Source organism: Primulina tabacum, chromosome 3 (assembly GCF_025594145.1).
Source record: "Primulina tabacum isolate GXHZ01 chromosome 3, ASM2559414v2, whole genome shotgun sequence".
Classification (NCBI taxonomy): Eukaryota; Viridiplantae; Streptophyta; class Magnoliopsida; order Lamiales; family Gesneriaceae; genus Primulina; species Primulina tabacum.
Genome location: NC_134552.1, coordinates 16117656 through 16138310, shown reverse-complemented (window position 1 = coordinate 16138310; position 20655 = coordinate 16117656). Strand labels below are relative to the sequence as shown.

At 48.9% G+C, this 20655-nt stretch overlaps 2 protein-coding genes across 2 annotated transcripts; both read left to right on the top strand.

Moving 5' to 3' along the window:
* The first annotated feature begins 7677 nt into the window (after positions 1-7677).
* LOC142538508 (uncharacterized) lies at positions 7678-8451 on the top strand. The gene has a single exon (XM_075643820.1). The coding sequence runs from the start codon at positions 7678-7680 to the stop codon at positions 8449-8451; it is 774 nt and encodes a 257-aa protein (XP_075499935.1).
* Positions 8452-8673: 222 nt separating this feature from the next.
* LOC142538507 (uncharacterized) lies at positions 8674-10437 on the top strand. The gene is made up of 3 exons (XM_075643819.1): positions 8674-8769; positions 9397-9584; positions 9837-10437. Exons 1-3 carry the CDS (start codon positions 8674-8676, stop codon positions 10435-10437), a joined length of 885 nt encoding a protein of 294 aa, XP_075499934.1.
* The last annotated feature ends 10218 nt before the right edge of the window (positions 10438-20655 follow it).

The following is a 20655-nucleotide window of genomic DNA, read 5'->3' as shown; positions in this document are numbered from 1 at the left end:
TGACTGAGGCCTACTATGTCTTTCTTCTTCTGGAGGTTTTGGCATCAATGGCTTCCAGTTGACGATGTGCTCCAGCGTCGTGGTTTCGAGTTGCGTCTAAATGTCAGTGTTGTGAGATGCCTGAGACATTCACGCACATTTTCATTGATAGCCCTATTGCCAGGTCTGTATGGCATTTTTTTGGGGCTGTTTTTCAGGTCCGTATTCCCCTTACCAGTGATTTCAGCCTCTTCCTCAGTGCTGGGAAGAGGCATCCGGGGTGGACACCTAGAGGCCACGTGAAGGAGTTTTTGCCTTTCATTGTTTTATGGTTTCTCTGGACAGCTAGGAATGATGCGAAACACCGTCATTTGCACATTTCTGGGGAGACTGTTAAATCTCAGATTTTGTCTTATTTGCGTCTCGCTCACGCTGCGTCTATTATTAAGCCCATGCACTGGCGTGGTGTTTTGCATGCTGCGAGGTCGTTGGGATTTTTTGTTGATTTGCGCAGGATTCATAAAATGGCGATTGTCCATTGGTTGAGACCGCCGGTTGGTTGCTTTAAACTGAATGTGGATGGGAGTTCGAGAGGTAGTCCTGGCGCTTCTACTGTTGGTGGCGTTGTTCGTGACTCCTCTGGGCAGGTGCTGGTTTCTTTTAGTGAGTTCAATGGAGTTGGGACCAATATCCGGGCAGAACTTTGGGCTATTTGGAGGAGTATTCTCATTTCTTCTGATCTTAATTTCTTCCCTCTTTGGATTGAGACTGACTCTCGGATATCTCTTCTTATACTTCGCTCCCGCCGGTGTACTTGGGGTCTTGAGCATATTGTTACACGAATTCTTTTGCTGATGAGGGGGCGTTCAGTTCATCCATCACATATTTACCGGGAAGGGAATTCAGTGGCGGATGCTTTGGCAGCGAGGGCTCATATACTCAGGAATTATACCTTAGAGTTAGGTACTTCACTACCTAGAGATATCTCCATCCTTGCCCGTTCGGATCGTTCCGGGCTCCCTTATCTCAGATATAGATACTCTTAGCCATTTGTGCCCTTTCTTCTTTTTGGATCTCTTTCTCTTTCCCATCTGGTTATATATATATATATATATATATGCATGTACTTTTTATTGCAGGTATATTGCTCTTGGAGTTTGTTTGTCATTCTCATATGCTCTGTGCAAGTGGGCCCAGACACTGGCACATGACGTGTTTGTCCTTGTTTGTTCCGGGTGGGCTTCAGCACTATTTCTGTTGGTGCTTATCTTTGAATTATTCCTGGTTACTGGGGGCGTTTACTGTAGGGTTCTCCTTGCCCGCTGCTTCAGTTCTTGCATAGATGTTTGCTGGAGGTTGTGGTGGTTCAGGGTATCTTTCTGGATGACCCTCTGCATTGTCACGACTTTAGTCAGACTTATACTTCATGGACTTTATCACGTTATTCGCTTGCTTCAGATGCTGGATTGTTTTCCTGTTTGTTCTGGCTGGATTGTGATCTATATTTTGTTCTTTGATCGCCATTGTATAGTTACTTCCTGGCCAGGTCTTCTTTTGAATGGTGGGTTTCATAAAGTTACCAGATTGGATTTACCAGGGTGATGGCTCTGGGATGCGTGTTTCTGCATGGTTTCCGCGCTCATCTCGCAGTCATTATTTTGTCTTCCTCGACATGCTGTGTCTTAGCGCTGCTTTTATTTGATTAGTATTTGGCACTATGGTAGCATTCTAGGGTTATTTTTGCTTCTGTATTTATCTCCCTAGAATGCTTTGTTTTTTTATGTTTCTACTGCTTTAGCCTTTTTGGGGAGGTCTTGGTCTTGTCCCCCTCCTCTTTTAGGTTTTTCTTTTTGTTGTTACTGTTTATTTTTTGTGGATATATAAAGGTAGGGGTCTGCCTAACCCCCCCGCTTCCGGCGGTGTTTTCCTTTAAAAAAAACCCTAAACCCTAAACCCTAAACCAAAAAACCATTCGCCGCCAAAAAATTTTCTCTGAAAAAAACACACACTCAAAGCGTGAGAAAAAACACACTACTTTGTCACTATTCACGTTCACCTGACGCCATGTCACCGCCGCCGGATCCTGACCGGCGACACATACCACCAGAATCGCCTCTTCAAGTCGATTCACATATCCAAAAATCAGCCTCAACGGAGTTCGGCAACCCCTTCCATTTCACGATCAAAAATTCGACTTTTCCGTCACTTCCTTCGTCGGCGCCGGATACTGCTCCTCTCGGCGCCGACCACCCACCGTTAGACTCGCTCGAGTAGACGGTTTGATTGGTACCAGCCTCACACTCCACAACCCCGTATATTCACCGCAATCGACGATTCAAGTCTCGCCGAAATTTGTTTTTTCGATTCTGGCCGATTCATGCAACGTTGGTTCCATCCAAGGCCCGATCTATGATCCCCATCCCAAGACGATCCCAATGGTACCATTATCAGCCCCGATGGTGTTCCCCGCCGACACCAATTTCAGATCTACCGTTTCTGCGTTGGCCGTCCACTGCACGTCCCACTCCTCTCCGATTTCCAGCGCCGATACAACGTTTTTCTTCAATTCCTCTGGCCAACTTCATCGTCCAGTCATGGGTAGAGTTTTGCCTCCATCAATTTCTGGTTTCCGGCCACCGGTCGGAAACCCCAATTTCTAGGGCAAACTCGGTTTTCTTCTCATTCTTTGGTGCAATCGACCCCTCTTATGCCCGGTTCTAGTGGATTGAAGACCGGTTCTGTGACCTCCTCGCCGTCGCCGATCTTGGGTACTTCTCCGGTGGTCAACTCGATCGGGTCAACTCAACGAGTTGACTGAGTTCACCTAGCAGTCAACAACAATGGTTCAGCCTCTAAATTAGATCCTCGGGTGCCTAAGCCGTTTCTGGTGTCATTTAGGGATGCTCTATCGCCTACTTCGGCCCGCTCGGGGAAGAATGGCTTTGGAGATGTCGTCAATGCTATGGATGAAATGCCCCCACCGACTCTTAAGAATGGGAAACCGGGTATTTTATTCCCGGATGAGGTAATGTCTTCTCTGACCGAGCCTTTTAAGTTTTCTTTAGTTGGGAAGATTTCTGGAAATAGATCCTTAGTCCCAAACTCGGAAATTTCTGCGGCATTTGCTCGTTTGGGATTGAAACGATCTTTTTATTTGAGGTTCTTGCCTCGGGGTTTTTTGATCATTTCACTTCATTGTGAGAAGGATTATGCGTTCTTTTGGACGCGTGGGCAGATGATGGTGGGACCTCTCGGGATTCGTTTCTCCAAATGGACCCCGGAATTCAATCTTCAGGAAGAATCTCCCATTGCCCCTGTTTGGGTGCGTCTCCCGGGTTTGCCCATTCACCTGTTTAACAAGAAAAGTCTTTTTGCCCTTGCCGAGATTTTGGGCAACCCGGTGAAAATGGATGACTTTACTGCTGACTCCTCTCGGAGCGCTTTTGCTCGAGTCTGTGTGGAGTTGAATGTGTTGGAACCACCTATTAAGCAAATTTGGGTGGGCTGGGGTGATCATACCCAGGAGATTGATGTTGTGTATGAGAAAATATCTAGGTATTGCTTGGATTGCAAGATGTTGGGTCATTCGACCAACGTTTGCTATTCCCATGGCAAAAATCCTAAACCTGCTCGACCCAAGCCTGTTGATCGAGGGCCTCCTTAGCCGGAGGCCCCTCCTCCTCAAGCCCCACCTGAGGGTACAACACCTGTCATTGTCCCGGAACCACAGCCCCAGCTTCATGTCAATGGCCATGGTCCCCGGCGTAGACAGAGATGGAGGCCTGTTCGTCAGGCTCTCCCGAGGGATGATCCTCTTGCTTCGAACTCTTTTGGAGTTCTCTCCCATTTACAGGAGACAGAGGTAGGCTCTGAGGAGCTTTGATTAGGTGTTCCTGATCTCTCTGTCGGTTTGAGTTCTCATCAGGAGGCCCCTATTTCTGACCGCCCTATGGTCACGGTGGCTGAGGACGATGAGAGTGTCCATTATGTGGATTGCGTGGATGACCTTGGATCTCCACGCCCGGATGTGGTGACAGTGTTTGCCACCCAGGAGGTTTGTATTGAAAATCATAACAGTCACTCGGTCCCATCCTTTCCTGCATCCCCTGCTCGATAGGGGCCCCCATTCTTGAGATGATTCCCAATCACATGTCGGCTGATGATCCTGATCAGGATTTTGATCGACATTCTGTGTCTAGGGTTAGCTGTGGGTCTGAGTGTAGTATCCTAGACAGTGACATGTCCAATCCCAGGAAAAGATCTCAGGATGATGGTCGGCGATCGCGTAAAAGGCGATCGAATCCTTCTTCCACCCGTTCCCCATGAATTGCTTAATCTGGAATATCCGGGGACTTCTAGGTTCGGAGTCCCAGCAGAGGCTGCATGCCTTTGTGAAGGAGAAACAGATTAAGGTTTTGGCTGTTTTGGAGCCCATGATTGATCTGGATCCGAGATACATGACTCATCGTTTGGGGTTTTCTGGAGTCATCTCTAATCTCTCCGGTCATATCTGTGTATTTTTTGCTGCTGATGTGAGGGCGGAGTGTGTATTTGATCAAGCTCAGTTCCTTCACATCAGAGTCTCTGCCTCTTTCTTGCCGACAGAGATATTTTGTTCTTTTGTCTATGCTAGATGTGATTATGTTCTGCGAAGGGATCTTTGGGCTTCCTTGCTTTTGGTTAAGCCTGTTTTGGGTCCCTGGCTGGTTGGGGGCGACTTTAATGTCGTCAGGGATGCGTCTGAGTGCTTGGGCTCCCGTGGTGGTAGGTTGCTACCCATGGAGAAGTTCAACACTTTTATTCTTGATTCTGGCCTGATCGATGCTGGTTTTGAGGGGTCTTCGTTCACTTGGACGAAGAAGACCATTTGGAAGCGGTTGGACAGGGTCTTGGTTTCTGTTGATTGGAGAGATCATTTCAGCTCGATTCGGGTTGAATATCTCGCTCGTACTGTCTCGGATCACTGTCCGCTTTTGGTTACCGCTCCTGTTTTTGCCCGTGGGCCGAGCTCGTTTCGCTTCCAGCGTATGTGGGTTAGGCACCATGGATTTTGCAAACTGTGAGGTTTAATTGGAATCTGCCTTGCGGTCTGAGCGGCATGCCTCGGCTTTTTGCCTAGATGAAGCGTCTCAAGCAGCACCTCCGGTGGTGAAATCGGGATGTTTTTGGTAACATCTTTGATAGACTCACTGAGGCTGAGAGTGCTGTTCGTTCAGCTGAGGATGTCTGTGAGGCCGAGGGTCATCTGCCCCTCAAGTACCTCGGAGTTTCCCTTTATAGGGATAATCGCACATGCTCTCTTTTTGAGCCCCTCCTACAGTCTGTTCGTAGGAAGGTAGAGGGTTGGGAGATTCGGACCCTCTCCCCGGGTAGCTGCATGACCCTGATACGTAGCGTGCTCCTCTCCATGCCGATTTATCTGTTTCAGGTGGTTCAGCCACCCCTGGCTATCATGTAGAAGCTTGAGCGGGCCATTAATGCCTTCCTCTGGGGGTCGAGACCCTTGGAAAGGAAGTGGCAGTGGGCCCGGTGGTCCCGGGCTTGCCTCCCCTTGTTTTAGGGGGGCCTTGGATTCCGCAGATTGAAAGATCTCGTGGAATGTTTTTTTATAAAATTATGGTTCCGATTTCGGCAGGGCTCCTCTCTATGGCCGAGATTCCTTTTCCGGAAGTATTGCCGGCTGGATGCTCCTGCCTGTGTCCCTGCCCGTGGTTCTATATCCCCCATTTGGCGTCGTTTCCTTAGGATCCGCCCTCGTGCGGAGCCTGGCATTCGCTGGCGCGTTGGTCTTGGAGATGTATCCTTTTGGGATGACACTTGGCTCGGGGATGCTCCCTTGTCCTCCCGGTGTGTGCTCCGCGGGGGCCGTGATGTCCGGTTATCTCAGTTTTTGTCTGAGTGGTCCTGGGATTTTGATCGCCTGTGTGCGGTAGTTGCTCCTTCGGTAGCCGAGGAGATCGTTTTGATTCCTGTTCTTTCGGTAGAGCCCGATCTGGCACGCTGGATCCATAGCTCTGATGGTGCTTTTTCAGCGAGATCTGCTTGGGAGTTGATCCTTCAGCGTGCTCCGTCTTCTGATCTCTTCCGCCCCTGTTGGGGGAGCTGGTTGAGGCCTACCATGTCGTTCTTCCTCTGGAGATTATGGCATCAGTGGCTCCCAGTTGATGAGGTACTCCAGCGCCGGGGTTTTGCGTTAGCTTCGAGATGTCAGTGTTGTGATATGTACGAGACATTCACACACATATTCTTTCGCAGCCCGGTAGCTCGGTCTGTTTGGCCTTGCTGGGGTCTTGATCACATTGTATCCAGGATTCTGGTCCTTTTGAGGGGGCGGTCTGTTCATATTTCGGGAGGGTAATTCGGTGGCAGATGCGTTGGCGGCGAGGGCCCATATCCTTAGGCACTTTACCTTAGAGTTAGGTCCTTCCCTCCCTAGGCACATTTCCAAACTTGCTCGCTCGGATACCTCGGGGCTTCCCTACCTGAGATATAGATCTTCTTAGCTGTTTGCAGCCCTTCCCTTCACTTGGATCCATTTCTTCGATCTTTCTATATGTATATGTATATTTTTTCTTTGCAGGTACTGTTATTTCGAGGGTTTCTTTATTTCCCCGTTTAGCTAGTCTTGTGTGAGTGGGATCAGACACTCGCACCCTCTTTGTCCTGTGCAAGTGGGCCCAGACACTTGCACCCTCCTTGTTTTGCTCCATTGGGTTGGGGTGGGTCCCAGCACTTGTCTCGTTGGTGCTTTTCTTTGGACTACCCCTGTTATATGGCGGGCGTTCTCTGCAGGCTTCTCCTTGTCCGCCGACTTCTATTCTTATGTTTTTGCCGAGTGATATGGAGTTTCTGGATATTTTCTCTCAGTGGTTTATTTGGCCTAGAGTTCCATTCATTCGCGTGACTCATGATGTGACGTTACAGATGTTTACTTTTTTGACTGCGGGATCCTTTACAGGTGCCCGTTCTTGGATTAGGATGTACTTTTCAGATTGGCATTACATCGACATACGGCTCAGAGATGGGTACCATCGATGGTCTTTTGCACCTACTTCTGAGCTGGATCACTACTGTTTAGATATGTTTCGCTTTGTTTTCATGTATTTAGCGCTAATCACTCGTGTTTATTTGTATTATACATTTTACTTAGGGATTAGTTTTTGGCTTGTGTATTTGCCAACCTAGGTTTCTGTTTTTCTATTTGTATGACTAGCCTTTTGAGAGGTGTTGATTTTATCCTCCTCTCTATAGGTTTTATCTTGTATTTTTTGTTTGATGATATATACAGGTAGGGGTCTGCCTAACCCCTCCGCTTCCGGCGGTGTTTATCTTTACAAAAAAAAATAAAACCCTAAACACGGAATCCCAAAAAAATTTTCTCTGAAAAAAACACACACTATGATTGAAGACCGTTTTGCAATCGACCCCTCTTATGCCCGGTTCTAGTGGATTGAAGACCGGTTATATGATCACCTCGCCGTCGCCGATCTTGGGTCATTCTCCGGTGGTTAACTCGGTGGTCAACTCGGCCGGGTCAACTCAGCGAGTTGACCGAGTTCACTCAACAGTCAACAACAATTGTTCAGCTTCTAAATCTAATCCTCGGGCGCCAAAGACGTTTCCGGTGTCATTTAGGGATGCTCTGTCTCCTACTTCGGCCCGCTCGGGGAAGAAGGCTTTGGAGATGTCGAGAATGCTATGGAAGCAATGCCCCTGCCGACTTTGAAGAATGGGAAACCGGGTATTTTTTTCCTGGATGAGGTAATGTCTTCTCTGACCGAGCCTTTTAAGTTTTCTTTAGTTGGGAAGATTTCTGGAAATAGATCCTTAGTCCCAAACTCGGAAATTTATGTGGCATTCGCTCGTTTGGGATTGAAGCGATCTTTTGATTTGAGGTTCTTGCCTCGGGGTTTTCTGATCCTTTCACTTCATTGTGAGGAGGATTATGCGTTTTTTTGGACGCGTGGGCAGATGATGGTGGGCCCTCTCGGGATCCATTTCTCCAAATGGACCCCGGAATTCAATCTTCAGGAAGAATCTCCCATCGCCCCCGTTTGGGTGCGTCTCCCGGGTTTACCCATTCACCTGTTTAACAAGAAAAGTCTTTTTGCCCTTGCCAAGATTTTGGGCAACCCGGTGAAAATGGATGACTTTACTGCTGACTCCTCTCGGAGCACTTTTGCTCGAATTTGTGTGGAGTTGAATGTGCTGGAACCACCCGTTAAGCAAATTTGGGTGGGATGGGGTGATCATACTCAGGAGATTGATGTTGTTTATGAGAAAATCCCTGGGTATTGCTTGGACTGCAAGATGTTGGGTCATTCGACCAACGTTTGCTATTCCCATGGGAAAATTCCAAAACCAGATAGATCCAAGCCTGCTGATAGATCTCCTCCTCAGACGGAGGCCCCTACTGTTCCGGCACCTCCTGAGGGTGCTGCCCCTGTCATTGTTCCGGGACCACAGCCCTAGCTTCATGTCAATGGCCATGGTCCCAGACATAGACAGAGATGGAGGCCTGTTCGTCAGGCTCTCCCGAGGGATGACCCTCTTGCTTCGAACTCTTTCGGAGTTCTTTCCCATTTGTAGGAGACAGAGGTTGGCTCTGAGGAGCTTTGATTAGGTGTTCCTGATCCCTCTGTCGGTTTGAGTTCTCATCAGGAGGCCCCTATTTCTGACCGCCCTGAGGTCACGATGGCTGAGGACGATGAGAGTGTTCCTTTTGTGGACTGCATGGATGACCTTGGGTCTCCACGCCCGGATGTGGTGACTGTGTTTGCCACCCAGGAGGTTTGTATTGAAAATCATAGCAATCACTCGGTCCTATCCTTTCCTGCATCCCCTGCTGATGCCTCCTCTATGCTGGACGAGTTGATTGCTCGACAGGGGCCCCCATTCTTGAGATGATTCCCAATCACATGTCGCCTGATGATCCTGATCAGGATTTTGATCGACATTCTGTGTCTTGGGTTAGCTGTGGGTCTGAGTGTAGTATCCTGGACACTGACATGTCCAATCCCAGGGAAAAGATCTCAGGATGATGGTCGGCGATCGCGTAAAAGGCGATCGAATCCTTCTTCCACCCGTTCCCCATGAATTGCTTAATCTGGAATATCCGGGGACTTCTAGGTTCGGAGTCCCAGCAGAGGCTACATGCCTTTGTGAAGGAGAAACAGATTAAGGTTTTGGCTGTTTTGGAGCCCATGCTTGATCTGGATCCGAGATACATGACTCGCCGTTTGGGGTTTTGGAGTCATCTCTAATCTCTCCGGTCATATCTGGGTATTTTTTGCTGCTGATGTGAGAGCGGAGTGTGTTTTTGATCATACTCAGTTCCTTCACATCAGAGTCTTTCCCTCTTTCTTGCCGACAGAGATATTTTGTTCTTTTTTCTATGCTAGATGTGATTATGTTCAGCGTAGGGATCTTTGGGCTTCTTGTCTTTTGGTTAAGCCTATTTTGGGTCCCTGGCTGGTTGGGGGCGACTTTAATGTCGTCAGGGATGCGTCTGAGTGCTTGGGCTCCCGTGGTGGTAGGTTGCTACCCATGGAGGAGTTCAACGCTTTTATTCTTAATTCTGGACTGATCGATGCTGGTTTTGAGGGGTCTTTGTTCACTTGGACGAATAAGACCATTTGGAAGCGGTTGGACAGGGTCTTGGTTTCTGTTGATTGGGGAGATCATTTCAACTCGATTTGGGTTGAACATCTCGCTCGTACTATTTTGGATCACTGTCCGCTTTTGGTTACCACTCCTGTTTTTGCCCGTGGGCCGAGCTCGTTTCGCTTCCAGCGTATGTGGGTTAGGCACCATGGTTTTTTGCAGACTGTGAGGCTTAATTGGAATCTGCCTTGCAGTCTGAGCGGCATGCCTTGGCTTTTTGCCAAGATAAAGTGTCTCAAACATCACCTCCGGTGGTGGAATCGGGATGTTTTTGGTAACATCTTTGATAGACTCACTGAGGCTGAGAGGGCTGTTCGTTCAGCTGAGGATGTCTGTGAGGCCGACCCTTCTGATGCGAATTGGATTTCCCTGTCCGATCGCAAGGAGGATCTGGCCTGTATCACCGCCATGGAGGTGGATTTTTGGAAACAGAAAGCGTCTTGCCATTGGCTTGAGGATGGTGAGCGGAACACCAGACTATTTCATAATATGGTGAGGAAAAAGCGCGTGGCGAATAAAATTTTCCGCATATGGGAGAATGGGGTCTACCTGACGTCTCAGGATTTGATTCAACAGTCGGGAGCCTTGTTTTTCCAGGATCTTCTTACCGGGGAGCCCTCTGCGCTCGATTGCCCTGATTTTTTGGGTTTTCCCTCGATCATCTCTGCCGTAGAGAATGATTGTATTGCTGCGATTCCCTCTTTGGAGGAGGTCCGCGCGACCGTCTTCTCCATTCACCCTGATAGTGTTGCTGGCCCCGATGGCTTCTCTTCGGCGTTCTCTTCGCCTGGTTGAACTTCCGTCCGATCAGTCTGTGCAATGTCACGAATAATATCATCTCGAAGCTGTTGTACTCTCAGTTGAGGGATGTGGTGGAGAGACTTGTTTCCCCGAATCAGATTGGCTTCGTTCCGGGGCGGATGATATCTGATAATATTCTCCTTGCCCAGGAGCTCACTCACAACATTTCTCTCCCCACTCGTGGTGGTAATGTCATCTTGAAGTTAGATATGACCAAGGCCTATGATAGGGTCCAGTGGCCTTTCCTTTTTGATGTTTTGAGACATTTTGGTTTTTCTGAGCGTGTTGTGGCTTTGGTCTCGGCCTGTATTTCTCATTGTCATTTCTCCGTGAACATTAATGGCTCTCTAATCGGGGTTTTTTGGTTCCACCAGAGGCCTCCGGCAGGGCGATCCATTGTCTCTCCTTCTCTTCATTTTGGGGGCGGAGTATCTTTCTCGTGGCCTTGACCGCCTCTACCTGCAGCATCCTGCGCTTAGGTATCGTTCTGATTGTGATAATTTCATTTCCCACCTGGCTTACGCTGATGATGTCATTATTTTTCGCCAGTGGTGGATCTCGTGGTATGCAGCGCCTTGTCGATTTTCTGCATCACTACGAGAATTGTTCGGGGCAGCGTTTGAATGCTGCCAAGAGTTCTTTGATTTTGCCTCCGAGGTGCTCTGGGCGCCTCCGCTCCCAGCTTTTGCGCATCACCGGGTTCGCCGAGGGTCATCTGCCCCTCAAATACCTCGGAGTTCCCCTTTACCAGGGTAATCGCACATGCTCCCTTTTTGAGCCCCTCCTACAGTCTGTTGGTAGGAAGTTAGAGGGTTGGGAGATTCGGACCCTCTCCCCGGGTAGCCGCATGACCCTGATACGTAGCGTGCTCCTCTCCATGCCGATTTATCTGTTTCAGGTGGTTCAGCCACCCTTGGCTGTCATGGAGAAGCTTGAGCGGGCCTTTAATGCCTTCCTCTGGGGGTCGAGACCCTTGGAAAGGAAGTGGCACTGGGCCCGGTTGTCCCGGGCTTGCCACCCCGTGCTTAAGGGGGGCCTTGGATTCCACAGATTGAAAGATCTCGTGGAATGTTTTTCTATAAAATTATGGTTCCGATTTCGGCAGGGCTCCTCTCTATTGGCAAGATTCCTTTTTCGGAAGTATTGCCGGCTGGATGCTCCTGCCTGTGTCCCCGCCCGTGGTTCTATATCCCCCATTTGGCATCGTCTCCCTAGGATCCGCTCTCGTTCGGAGCCTGGCATTCGCTGGCACGTACGTCTTGGAGATGTATCCTTTTGGGATGACACTTGGCTCGGGGACGCTCCCTTGTCCTCCCGGTGTGTGGTCTGCGGGGGCCGTGATGTCCGAATATCTCAGTTTTTGTCTGAGGGGTCCTGGGATTTTGATCGCCTGTGTGCGGTAGTTGCTCCTTCGGTTGCCGAGGAGATCGTTTTGATTCCTGTTCTTTCGGGAGAGCCCAATCTGGCATGCTGGATCCATAGCTCTGATGGTGCTTTTTCTGCGAGATCTGCTTGGGAGCTGATCCGTCAGCGTGCTCCGTCTTCTGATATCTTCCGCCCGTGTTGGGGGAGCTGGTTGAGGCCTACCATGTCGTTCTTCCTCTGGAGATTTTGGCATCAGTGGCTCCCAGTTGATGAGGTACAACAGCGCCAGGGGTTTTGCGTTAGCTTCGAGATGTCAGTGTTGTGATATGTACGAGACATTCACACACATATTCCTTCGCAGCCCGGTAGCTCAAGTCTGTTTGGTGATTATTTGGCGCCGTTTTTCGGGTCCGTATTCCCGACACTGAGGATTTCAGTTTGTTCCTTAGTGCATGGAAAAGAGACTTGGTCTTGTCCCAGGGGGGCCATGTGCGGGAGTTTCTCCCCTGCATCGTTTTGTGGTTCCTCTGGACTGCGCGTAACGATGCTAAGCACCATCATCTTCCCATCTCTAGGGAGACTGTAAAGTACCAGATTTTGTCTTACCTGCGTCTCGCCCACTCTACGCATACTGTCAAGCCCAGACATTGGCTGGGTGTCTTTCATGTGGCAAATCGATGGGTATTTCGGTTGCTCTACACAGATTACATAGGATGGCGATTGTTCGCTGGCTGCGACCGCCGTCCGGGTGCTTCAAGCTTAATGTGGATGGGAGCTCGTGCGGTATATCTGGGGACTCTGCTGCTGGTGGCGTTGTTCGGGATGACTCCGGGAGGGTTGTGCTCTCATTCAGCGAGTTCATTGGAGCTGGGTCTTCTCTCCGGGCTGAGCTTTGGGCGGTTTGGAGGGGTCTTCTCCTTTGTTCTGATCATTCTTTTTTCCCTCTTTGGATCGAGCTTGATTCTCTGACTTCTATTCAGCTCATTCGTTCCCGTCGATGTTGCTGGGGTCTTGATCACATTGTATCCAGGATTCTGGTCCTTTTGAGGGGGCGGTCTGTTCATATTTCGCATATATTTCGGGAGGGTAATTCGGTGGCAGATGTGTTGGCGGCGAGGGCCCATACCTTTAGGCACTTTACCTTAGAGTTAGTTCCTTCCCTCCCTAGGCACATTTCCATACTTGCTCGCTCGGATACCTCCGGGCTTCCCTACCTGAGATATAGATACTCTTAGCTGTTTGCAGCCCTTCCCTTCGCTTGGATCCATTTCTTCGATCTTTCTATATGTATATATATATTTTTTCTTTGCAGGTACTGTTATTTCGGGGGTTTCTTTATTTCCCCGTTTTGCTAGTCTTGTGTGAGTGGGATCAGACACTCGCACCCTATTTGTCTTGTGCAAGTGGGTCCCAGCACTCGCCTCGTTGGTGCTTTTCTTTGGACTACCCCTGTTATCTGGCAGGCGTTCTCTTCACGCTTCTCCTTGTCTGCCGACTTCTATTCTTATGTTTTTGCCGAGTGATATGGAGTTTCTGGATATTTTCTCTCCGTGGTTTATCTGGCCTAGAGTTCCATTCATTCGCGTGACTCATGATGTGACTTTCCAGCTGTTTACTTTTTTGACTGCGGGATCCTATACAGTTGCCCGTTCTTGGATTAGGATGTACTTTTCAGATTGGCATTACATCGACAGACGGCTCAGAGATGGGTACCATCGATGGTCTTTTGCACCTACTTCTAACCTGGATCACTACTGTTTAGATATGTTTCGCTTTGTTTTCATGTATTTAGCGCTGATCACTTGTGTTTATTTGTATTATGCATTTTACTTAGGGATTAGTTTTTGGCTTGTGTATTTGTCACCCTAGGTTTCTGTTTTTCTATTTGTATGACTAGCCTTTTGAGAGGTGTTGATTTTAGCCTCCTCTCTTTAGGTTTTATCTTGTATTTTGTGTTTGATGATATATACAGGTAGGGGTCTGCCTAACCCCCCCGCTTTCCGGCGGTGTTTATTAAAAAAAAAACCCTAAACCCTAAACCGATCCGCCCTCGTAAGGAGCCTGGCATTCGCTGGCGCGTTGGTCTTGGAGATGTATCCTTTTGGGATGACACTTGGCTCGGGGACGCTCTCTTGTCCTCCCGGTGTGTGGTCCGCAGGGGCCGTGATGTCCGGATATCTCATTTTTTGTCTGAGGGGTCCTGGGATTTTGATCACCTGTGAGCGGTAGTTGCTCCTTCGGTTGCCGAGGAGATCTTGATTCATGTTCTTTCGGGAGACCCCGATCTGGCATGCTGGATCCATAGCTCTGATTGTGCTTTTTCTGCGAGATCTGCTTCGAACCTGATCCGTCAGCGTGCTCCGTCTTCTGATATCTTCCGTCCGTGTTGGGGGAGCTGGTTGAGGCCTACCATGTCGTTCTTCCTCTGGAGATTCTGGCATCAGTGGCTCCCAGTTGATGAGGTACTCCAGCGCCGGAGTTTTGCGTTAGCTTCGAGATGTTAGTGTTGTGATATTTACGAGACATTCACACACATATTCCTTCGCAGCCCGGTAGCTCGGTCTGTTTGGCGTTTCTTTGGCGCCGTTTTTCGGGTCCGTATTCCCGACACTGAGGATTTCAGTTTGTTCCTCGGTGCGTGGAAAAGACACTTGGTCTGGACCCAGGGGGACCATGTCCGGGAGTTTCTCCCCTGCATCGTTCTGTGGTTCCTATGGACTGCGCGTAACGATGCTAAGCACCGTCATCTTCCCATCTCTGGGGAGACGGTGAAGTACCAGATTTTGTCTTACCTGCTTCTCGCCCACTCTGCGCGTATTGTCAAGCCCAGACATTGGCTGGGTGTCTTTCATGTGGCGATATCGATGGGTATTTCGGTTGCTCTCCACATATTACATAGGACGGCAATTGTTCGCTGGCTGCGACCGCCGTCCGGGTGCTTTAAGCTTAATGTGGATGGGAGCTCGCGTGGTATATCTGGGGACTCTGCTGCTAGTGGCGTTGTTCGGGATGACTCCGGGAGGGTTGTGCTCCCATTCAGCGAGTTCATTGGAGCTGGGTCTTCTCTCCGGGATGAGCTTTGGGCGGTTTGAAGGGGTCTTCTCCTTTGTTCGGATCATTCTTTTTTCCCTCTTTCGATCGAGCTTGATTCTCTGACTTCTATTCAGCTCATTCGTTCCCGTCGATGTTGCTGGGGTCTTGATCACATTGTATCCAGGATTCTGGTCCTTTTGAGCGGGCGGTCTGTTCATATTTCACATTTATTCCGGGAGGGTAATTCGGTGGCAGATGCGTTGGCGGCGAGGGCCCATACTCTTAGGCACTTTACCTTAGAGTTAGGTCCTTCCCTCCCTAGGCACATTTCCATACTTGCAGCCCTTCCCTTCACTTGGATCCATTTCTTTGATCTTTCTATATGTATATGTATATTTTTTCTTGCAGGTTCTGTTCTTTCGGGGGTTTCTTTATTTCCCCGTTTTGCTAGTCTTGTGTGAGTGGGATCAGACACTCGCACCCTATTTGTCATGTGCAAGTGGGCCCACACTTGCACCCTCCTTGTTTTGCTCCATTGGATTGGGGTGGGTCCCAGCACTTGCCTCGTTGGTGCTTTTCTTTGGACTACTCCTGTTATCTGGCGGGCGTTCTCTGCACGCTTCTCCTTGTCCGCCGACTTCTATTCTTATGTTTTTGCCGAGTGATATGGAGTTTCTGGATATTTACTCTCAGTGGTTTATCTTGCCTAGAGTTTCATTCATTCGCGTGACTCATGATGAGACTTTCCAGCTGTTTACTTTTTTGACTGCGGGATCCTATACAGCTGCCCGTTCTCGGATTAGGATGTACTTTTCATATTGGCATTACATCGACAGACGGCTCAGAGATGGGTACCATCGATGATCTTTTGCACCTACTTCTGAGCCGGATCACTACTGTTTAGATATGTTTCGCTTTGTTTTCATGTATTTAGCGCTGATCACTTGTGTTTATTTGTATTATGCATTTAGTTTTTGGCTTGTGTATTTGCCACCCTAGGTTTCTGTTTTTCTATTTGTATGACTAGCCTTTTGAGAGGTGTTGATTTTATCCTCCTCTCTTTAGGTTTTATCTTGTATTTTGTGTTTGATGATATATACAGGTAGGGGTCTGCCTAACCCCCCCGCTTCCGGCGGTGTTTATTAAAAAAAAAATCCTAAACCTTAAACCCTAAACCCGAAACCCCAAACCAAAAAAAAATGAAATAAAATAAAAAAATAAAAAAAAAAGACCCTAAACCAAAAACCCAAACCAGACCCAAAAAATTCTCTCAAAAAACACACACTAAAAGCGTGAGAATAAACACACAATTTTCGTCACTATTCATGCCCAACTGCTGTTATGCTAACGCCGCCGGATCCCGGCCGGCCACCTCCACCACCTGAACCGCCGTCCTCCGGCGACCCTACCTGCAAAATTTCAGACCATTTGGACTCAAATAAACACCTTCAATTTCACGACCGAAATCGCGCCTGTTTTTTTCTCAAGTTCGCCGGCGCCGGCCACTACTCTTCCCGGCGTCGGAGGTACTACCCTCGGTTCCCCTCTTCATTGTGAAGCTTTTGCAACACCTCCGCGACCTCCTACCCCAGCCTTTCAGTCGCAATCGCCGATTAATTCCACGGCAGTACTGTTCACTGCGCAGGCGAAGATTTCTGGAATGCCCATTCAGGGACGAAGCCATTGCCACCGGAATCAGCCCCAACGGTGTTCTCCTCCGGCGGCAATTTTAAATCTAAACCTACTGCGTCGGACGCGCTGTTCACGTCACCTTCATCTTCGATTTCCGGCACCGTCCCGGCGAATTTGTCCAATCAAACTTTCAGTGTTCTTCGTCCAAGCATGGGTAAGAGTCCTGTAGCCTCAATTTGTGAAAATTCGATCGTGAACGGAAACGCCCAAATTCCATTTTCCTCTCAATTTTCGGCTACTGTTCCCTCTGATTTCGTCCAGCCGTCGTCCGGTTCTGCTCCGGTTGGTCCCGATTCTGAGCTCAGCTCGTCGGCGCCGTTCCACAGTTGTACTTCGATCGGAAAGTCAACCGGCAAGTCAACGGTCAACATGTCAAAGTCAAACCCGCGAGCTCGATTAGTCAAACCTACTATTCCAGGTACTTCTTCGGGTTTTTATGGACCTTTTGCTACTGTTTCACCCCCCATATCTTTTCGAGATGTTTTGGCCCCGTCGTCTTCTCGGACGACCAAGAACAGTTTCGAGGATGTTCTTAGGTCGATGGATGAGATGCCCGCACCGTCCTTTAGGGATGGTAAACCGGGCATTCGCTTTTCGGATGAGATCATCTCATCTTTATCTGCACCGTTTAAGTTTGCTCTGGTCAGTAAGATTTCTGGTAACCGATCGATTGTGCCCAATCATTCTATATCTGCGGCTTTTGCCAATTTCGGTTTTAGGCGACCGTACAGTTTGAAATTCTTGCCACGGGGAATTCTTGTGATTGTTCTTTCATGTGAGGAGGACTATGCCCGTCTCTGGACCAGGGGCAGTCTGTTTATCGGGCCACTTGGTATTAGACTCTCCAAGTGAACCCCGGAGTTCAATTTCCAGGCGGAGTCTCCTCTTGTCCCGGTTTGGGTCCGACTTCCGGAGTTACCGCTCCATCTTTATGACAAAAAGAGCCTTTGTGCTCTTGCGAAACTTTTGGGCACTCCCATTAAGATTGATGATCACACAGCCGATGGTACTCGGGGGGCCTTCGCTCGCATTTGTGTTGAGATCAATGTCTTGGAGCCACCTGTCCAGTCCATCTGGGTGTCCTGGGGTGAACACCTTCAGGAGATCGAGGTAGTTTATGAGAAGATTCCAGCTTATTGTACTGATTGCAAGATGCTGGGGCATGCGACCACTGTTTGTTATTCGCATGGAAAGAATCCCCGTCCAGTCCGGACCAGACCTTCTGGTCCTGTTCCCCCGACTCAGGATGAGACTGTGGGTATGTCACACCAGGAGGGTGTGGCCCCTGAGGTTGTTCATGGTCCTCAGGACCCGAATCCTGAACAGTTTGTTGGCCCTAGGCGTAGGAGGAGGAGGCGGGCTGCTCCTCGTAATCCTACTGTGCGTGCTCCTCCTGCTGGGCATGTTGTCCCGGCGGGCACCTCGAACGCTTTTGATGTCTTGTCACCTTGGCAGGCAGAGGCGGAGCGAGGTAGTGATTCCATGGTTGTTGGAGACAGTACTGATATTGTTTTTCCTTTGGGAGATGTGGGAGCTGGTTTATCTGGTGATGCTCCTTTGGAGCAGATTTCTCCTTTGGGAGTTGATCTTCATCGTTCGGACACTTCCCCCTTTGAGATGCTTCCTTCGGGCACGACTGGTGTGCCTGCTCAGTCTTGTGTTCAGGTCTTTGAGGAAGAGGAATCTATTCCTTTTCATGATTGTACGGATGAGCTGGGCTCTCCGAAAGTTGGGGTGGCTACGTTGTTTCCTGATTCCGTTCTGTGCTTGGAAAATCATAGTAGTCACTCGATCCCTTCCCTCCCTGCTTCTCCGGAGGTTTCCTCCATGGTGGAGGAACTGTTTGCTAGACAGGGGTCCCCTGTTTCTGAATTGGTTACCAGACAGGTCTCTGAGGATGACCCCGGTGCGGGGTTTGATAGACACTCTGTGTCTGGTGTTCCGGACATTGATATGGGCGATGCGAAGAAGAGGAAAAAGGACGATCTTGAGGATTCGTCCAAGATGCGACAGGGTGATCCTGATGCCTACCATTTATGAATTGCATGATATGGAATATCCGGGGACTTCGGAGCTCGGAGTCCCAGCAGAGGCTTCATGCCTTTGTGAAGAAGAATCAGGTTAAGGTTCTGGCTATTTTGGAGTCGATGATTGAGTTGGACAAGAGATTTATGACTCGTCGTTTGGGGTTTTGTAGAGTCATTTCGAATCTCTCTGGTCATATCTGGGCATTTTTTGCTGCTGATGTGAGGGCTGAGTGTCTTTTTGATCATGCTCAGTTCCTGCACATCAAGGTCTCTGCATCTTTTTTGTCGACTGAGCTTTTCTGCTCTTTTGTTTATGCAAGATGCGACTACATTGAGCGTAGAGATCTTTGGGCTTCCCTTCTTCAGGTGAAGCCTGCTATGGGTCCATGGCTTGTTGGGAGCGATTTTAATGTCGTCAGAGATGCTTCTGAGTGTTTGGGCACCCGTGGTGGTAGGATGCTACCCATGGAGGAGTTCAACACTTTCATTATGGATTCTGGTTTGCTTGATGCTGGTTTTGTGGGTTCTTTGTTCACTTGGACGAATAAGACCATGTGGAAGCGGTTGGACAGGGTTATGGTTTCCACTGATTGGGGTGATCATTTCAGCTCCATTCGAGTTGAACACCTCCCTCGTACTGTTTCTGACCACTGTCCTGCTTTTGGTTACTACTCCGGTTTTTGCCCGTGGGCCGAGCTCGTTTCGTTTCCACCGTATGTGGCTTTGGCATCATGGTTTTTTGCAGACTGTTAGGCTCAATTGGAATTTGCCTTGCAGTTTGATTGGTATGCCGCGTCTTTTTGTCAAATTGAAGCATCTTAAGAATCACCTCAAGTGGTGGAATCGGGATGTTTTTGGTAACATCTTTGATAAAATCACTGAGGCTGAGAGTGCGGTTCGTTCTGCTGAGCTTACCTGTGAGGCCGATCCTTCTGATTCAAATTGGACTGCTCTGTCCGATCGTAATGCGGATCTGGCTAGTGTCACCGCTATGGAGGCGGATTTTTGGAAACAAAAAGCTGCATGCAACTGGCTTAAGGATGGTGAGCGGAACACCAAACTCTTTCATAACATGTTTAAGAAGAAGCGTGTGGCGAATAGGATTTTCCGCATATGTGATGATGGGGTTTGCCTAACGTCTCCTGAGATGATTCCGCAGTCGGGAGCCTCGTTTTTTCAGCACTTACTCATGGGGATCCCTTTGTGCTTGATTGTCTTGATTTTTCGGGGTTTCCTTCGGTGATTTTTGATGAGGAGAATTCTGGGATTACTGCTATCCCCTCTTTAGATGAGGTGCGTTCGATTGTTTTCTCCATTTCTCCTGACAGTGTGGCAGGCCCAGATGGCTTCTCTTCGGCATTTTTTCAGAGGCTCTCCCCTGCCTCAGAGCTTTACAGCCACCACGATTACTTTGATCCCAAAAGTCGAGGGTGCTCGGGCTTGGTCGGATTTCCGTCCGATCAGCCTGTGTAATGTCACGAACAAAATCATTTCTAAGTTGTTGTACTCTCGTTTGCGGGCTGTGTCAAAGAGACTTATCTCTTTGAATCAGAGTGGCTTTGTTCCGGGACGGATGATTTCTGATAACATCCTCTTTGCTCAGGAACTCACTCATAGTCTCACTCTTCCCACTCGTGGTGGTAATGTTATTTTGAAATTGGATATGGCTAAGGCCTATGACCGGGTCCAATGGCCTTTCCTTTTTGATGTTTTGCGTCATTTTGGTTTCTCCGAGCGGGTTGTGGCGTTGGTCTCATCCTGTATTTCTCATTGTCATTTCTCCGTTAATATCAATGGTTCTCTTTCGGGGTTCTTCGGTTCTACCAGAGGCCTCAGGCAGGGAGATCCATTGTCCCCTCTTCTCTTCATTTTAGGGGCGGAGTATCTTTCGCGTGGCCTTGACCGACTCTACCTGCTTCATCCTGCTCTCAGGTACAGTTCTAGTTGTGATCTTGTGAACTCCCATCTGGCCTATGCTGATGATATCATTATTTTTGCCAATGGTGGGTCTCGTGGGATGCAGCGTCTTTTAGATTTCTTGCATCACTATGAGAACTGTTCGGGACAGCTGGTGAACGCTGTCAAGAGTTCCCTG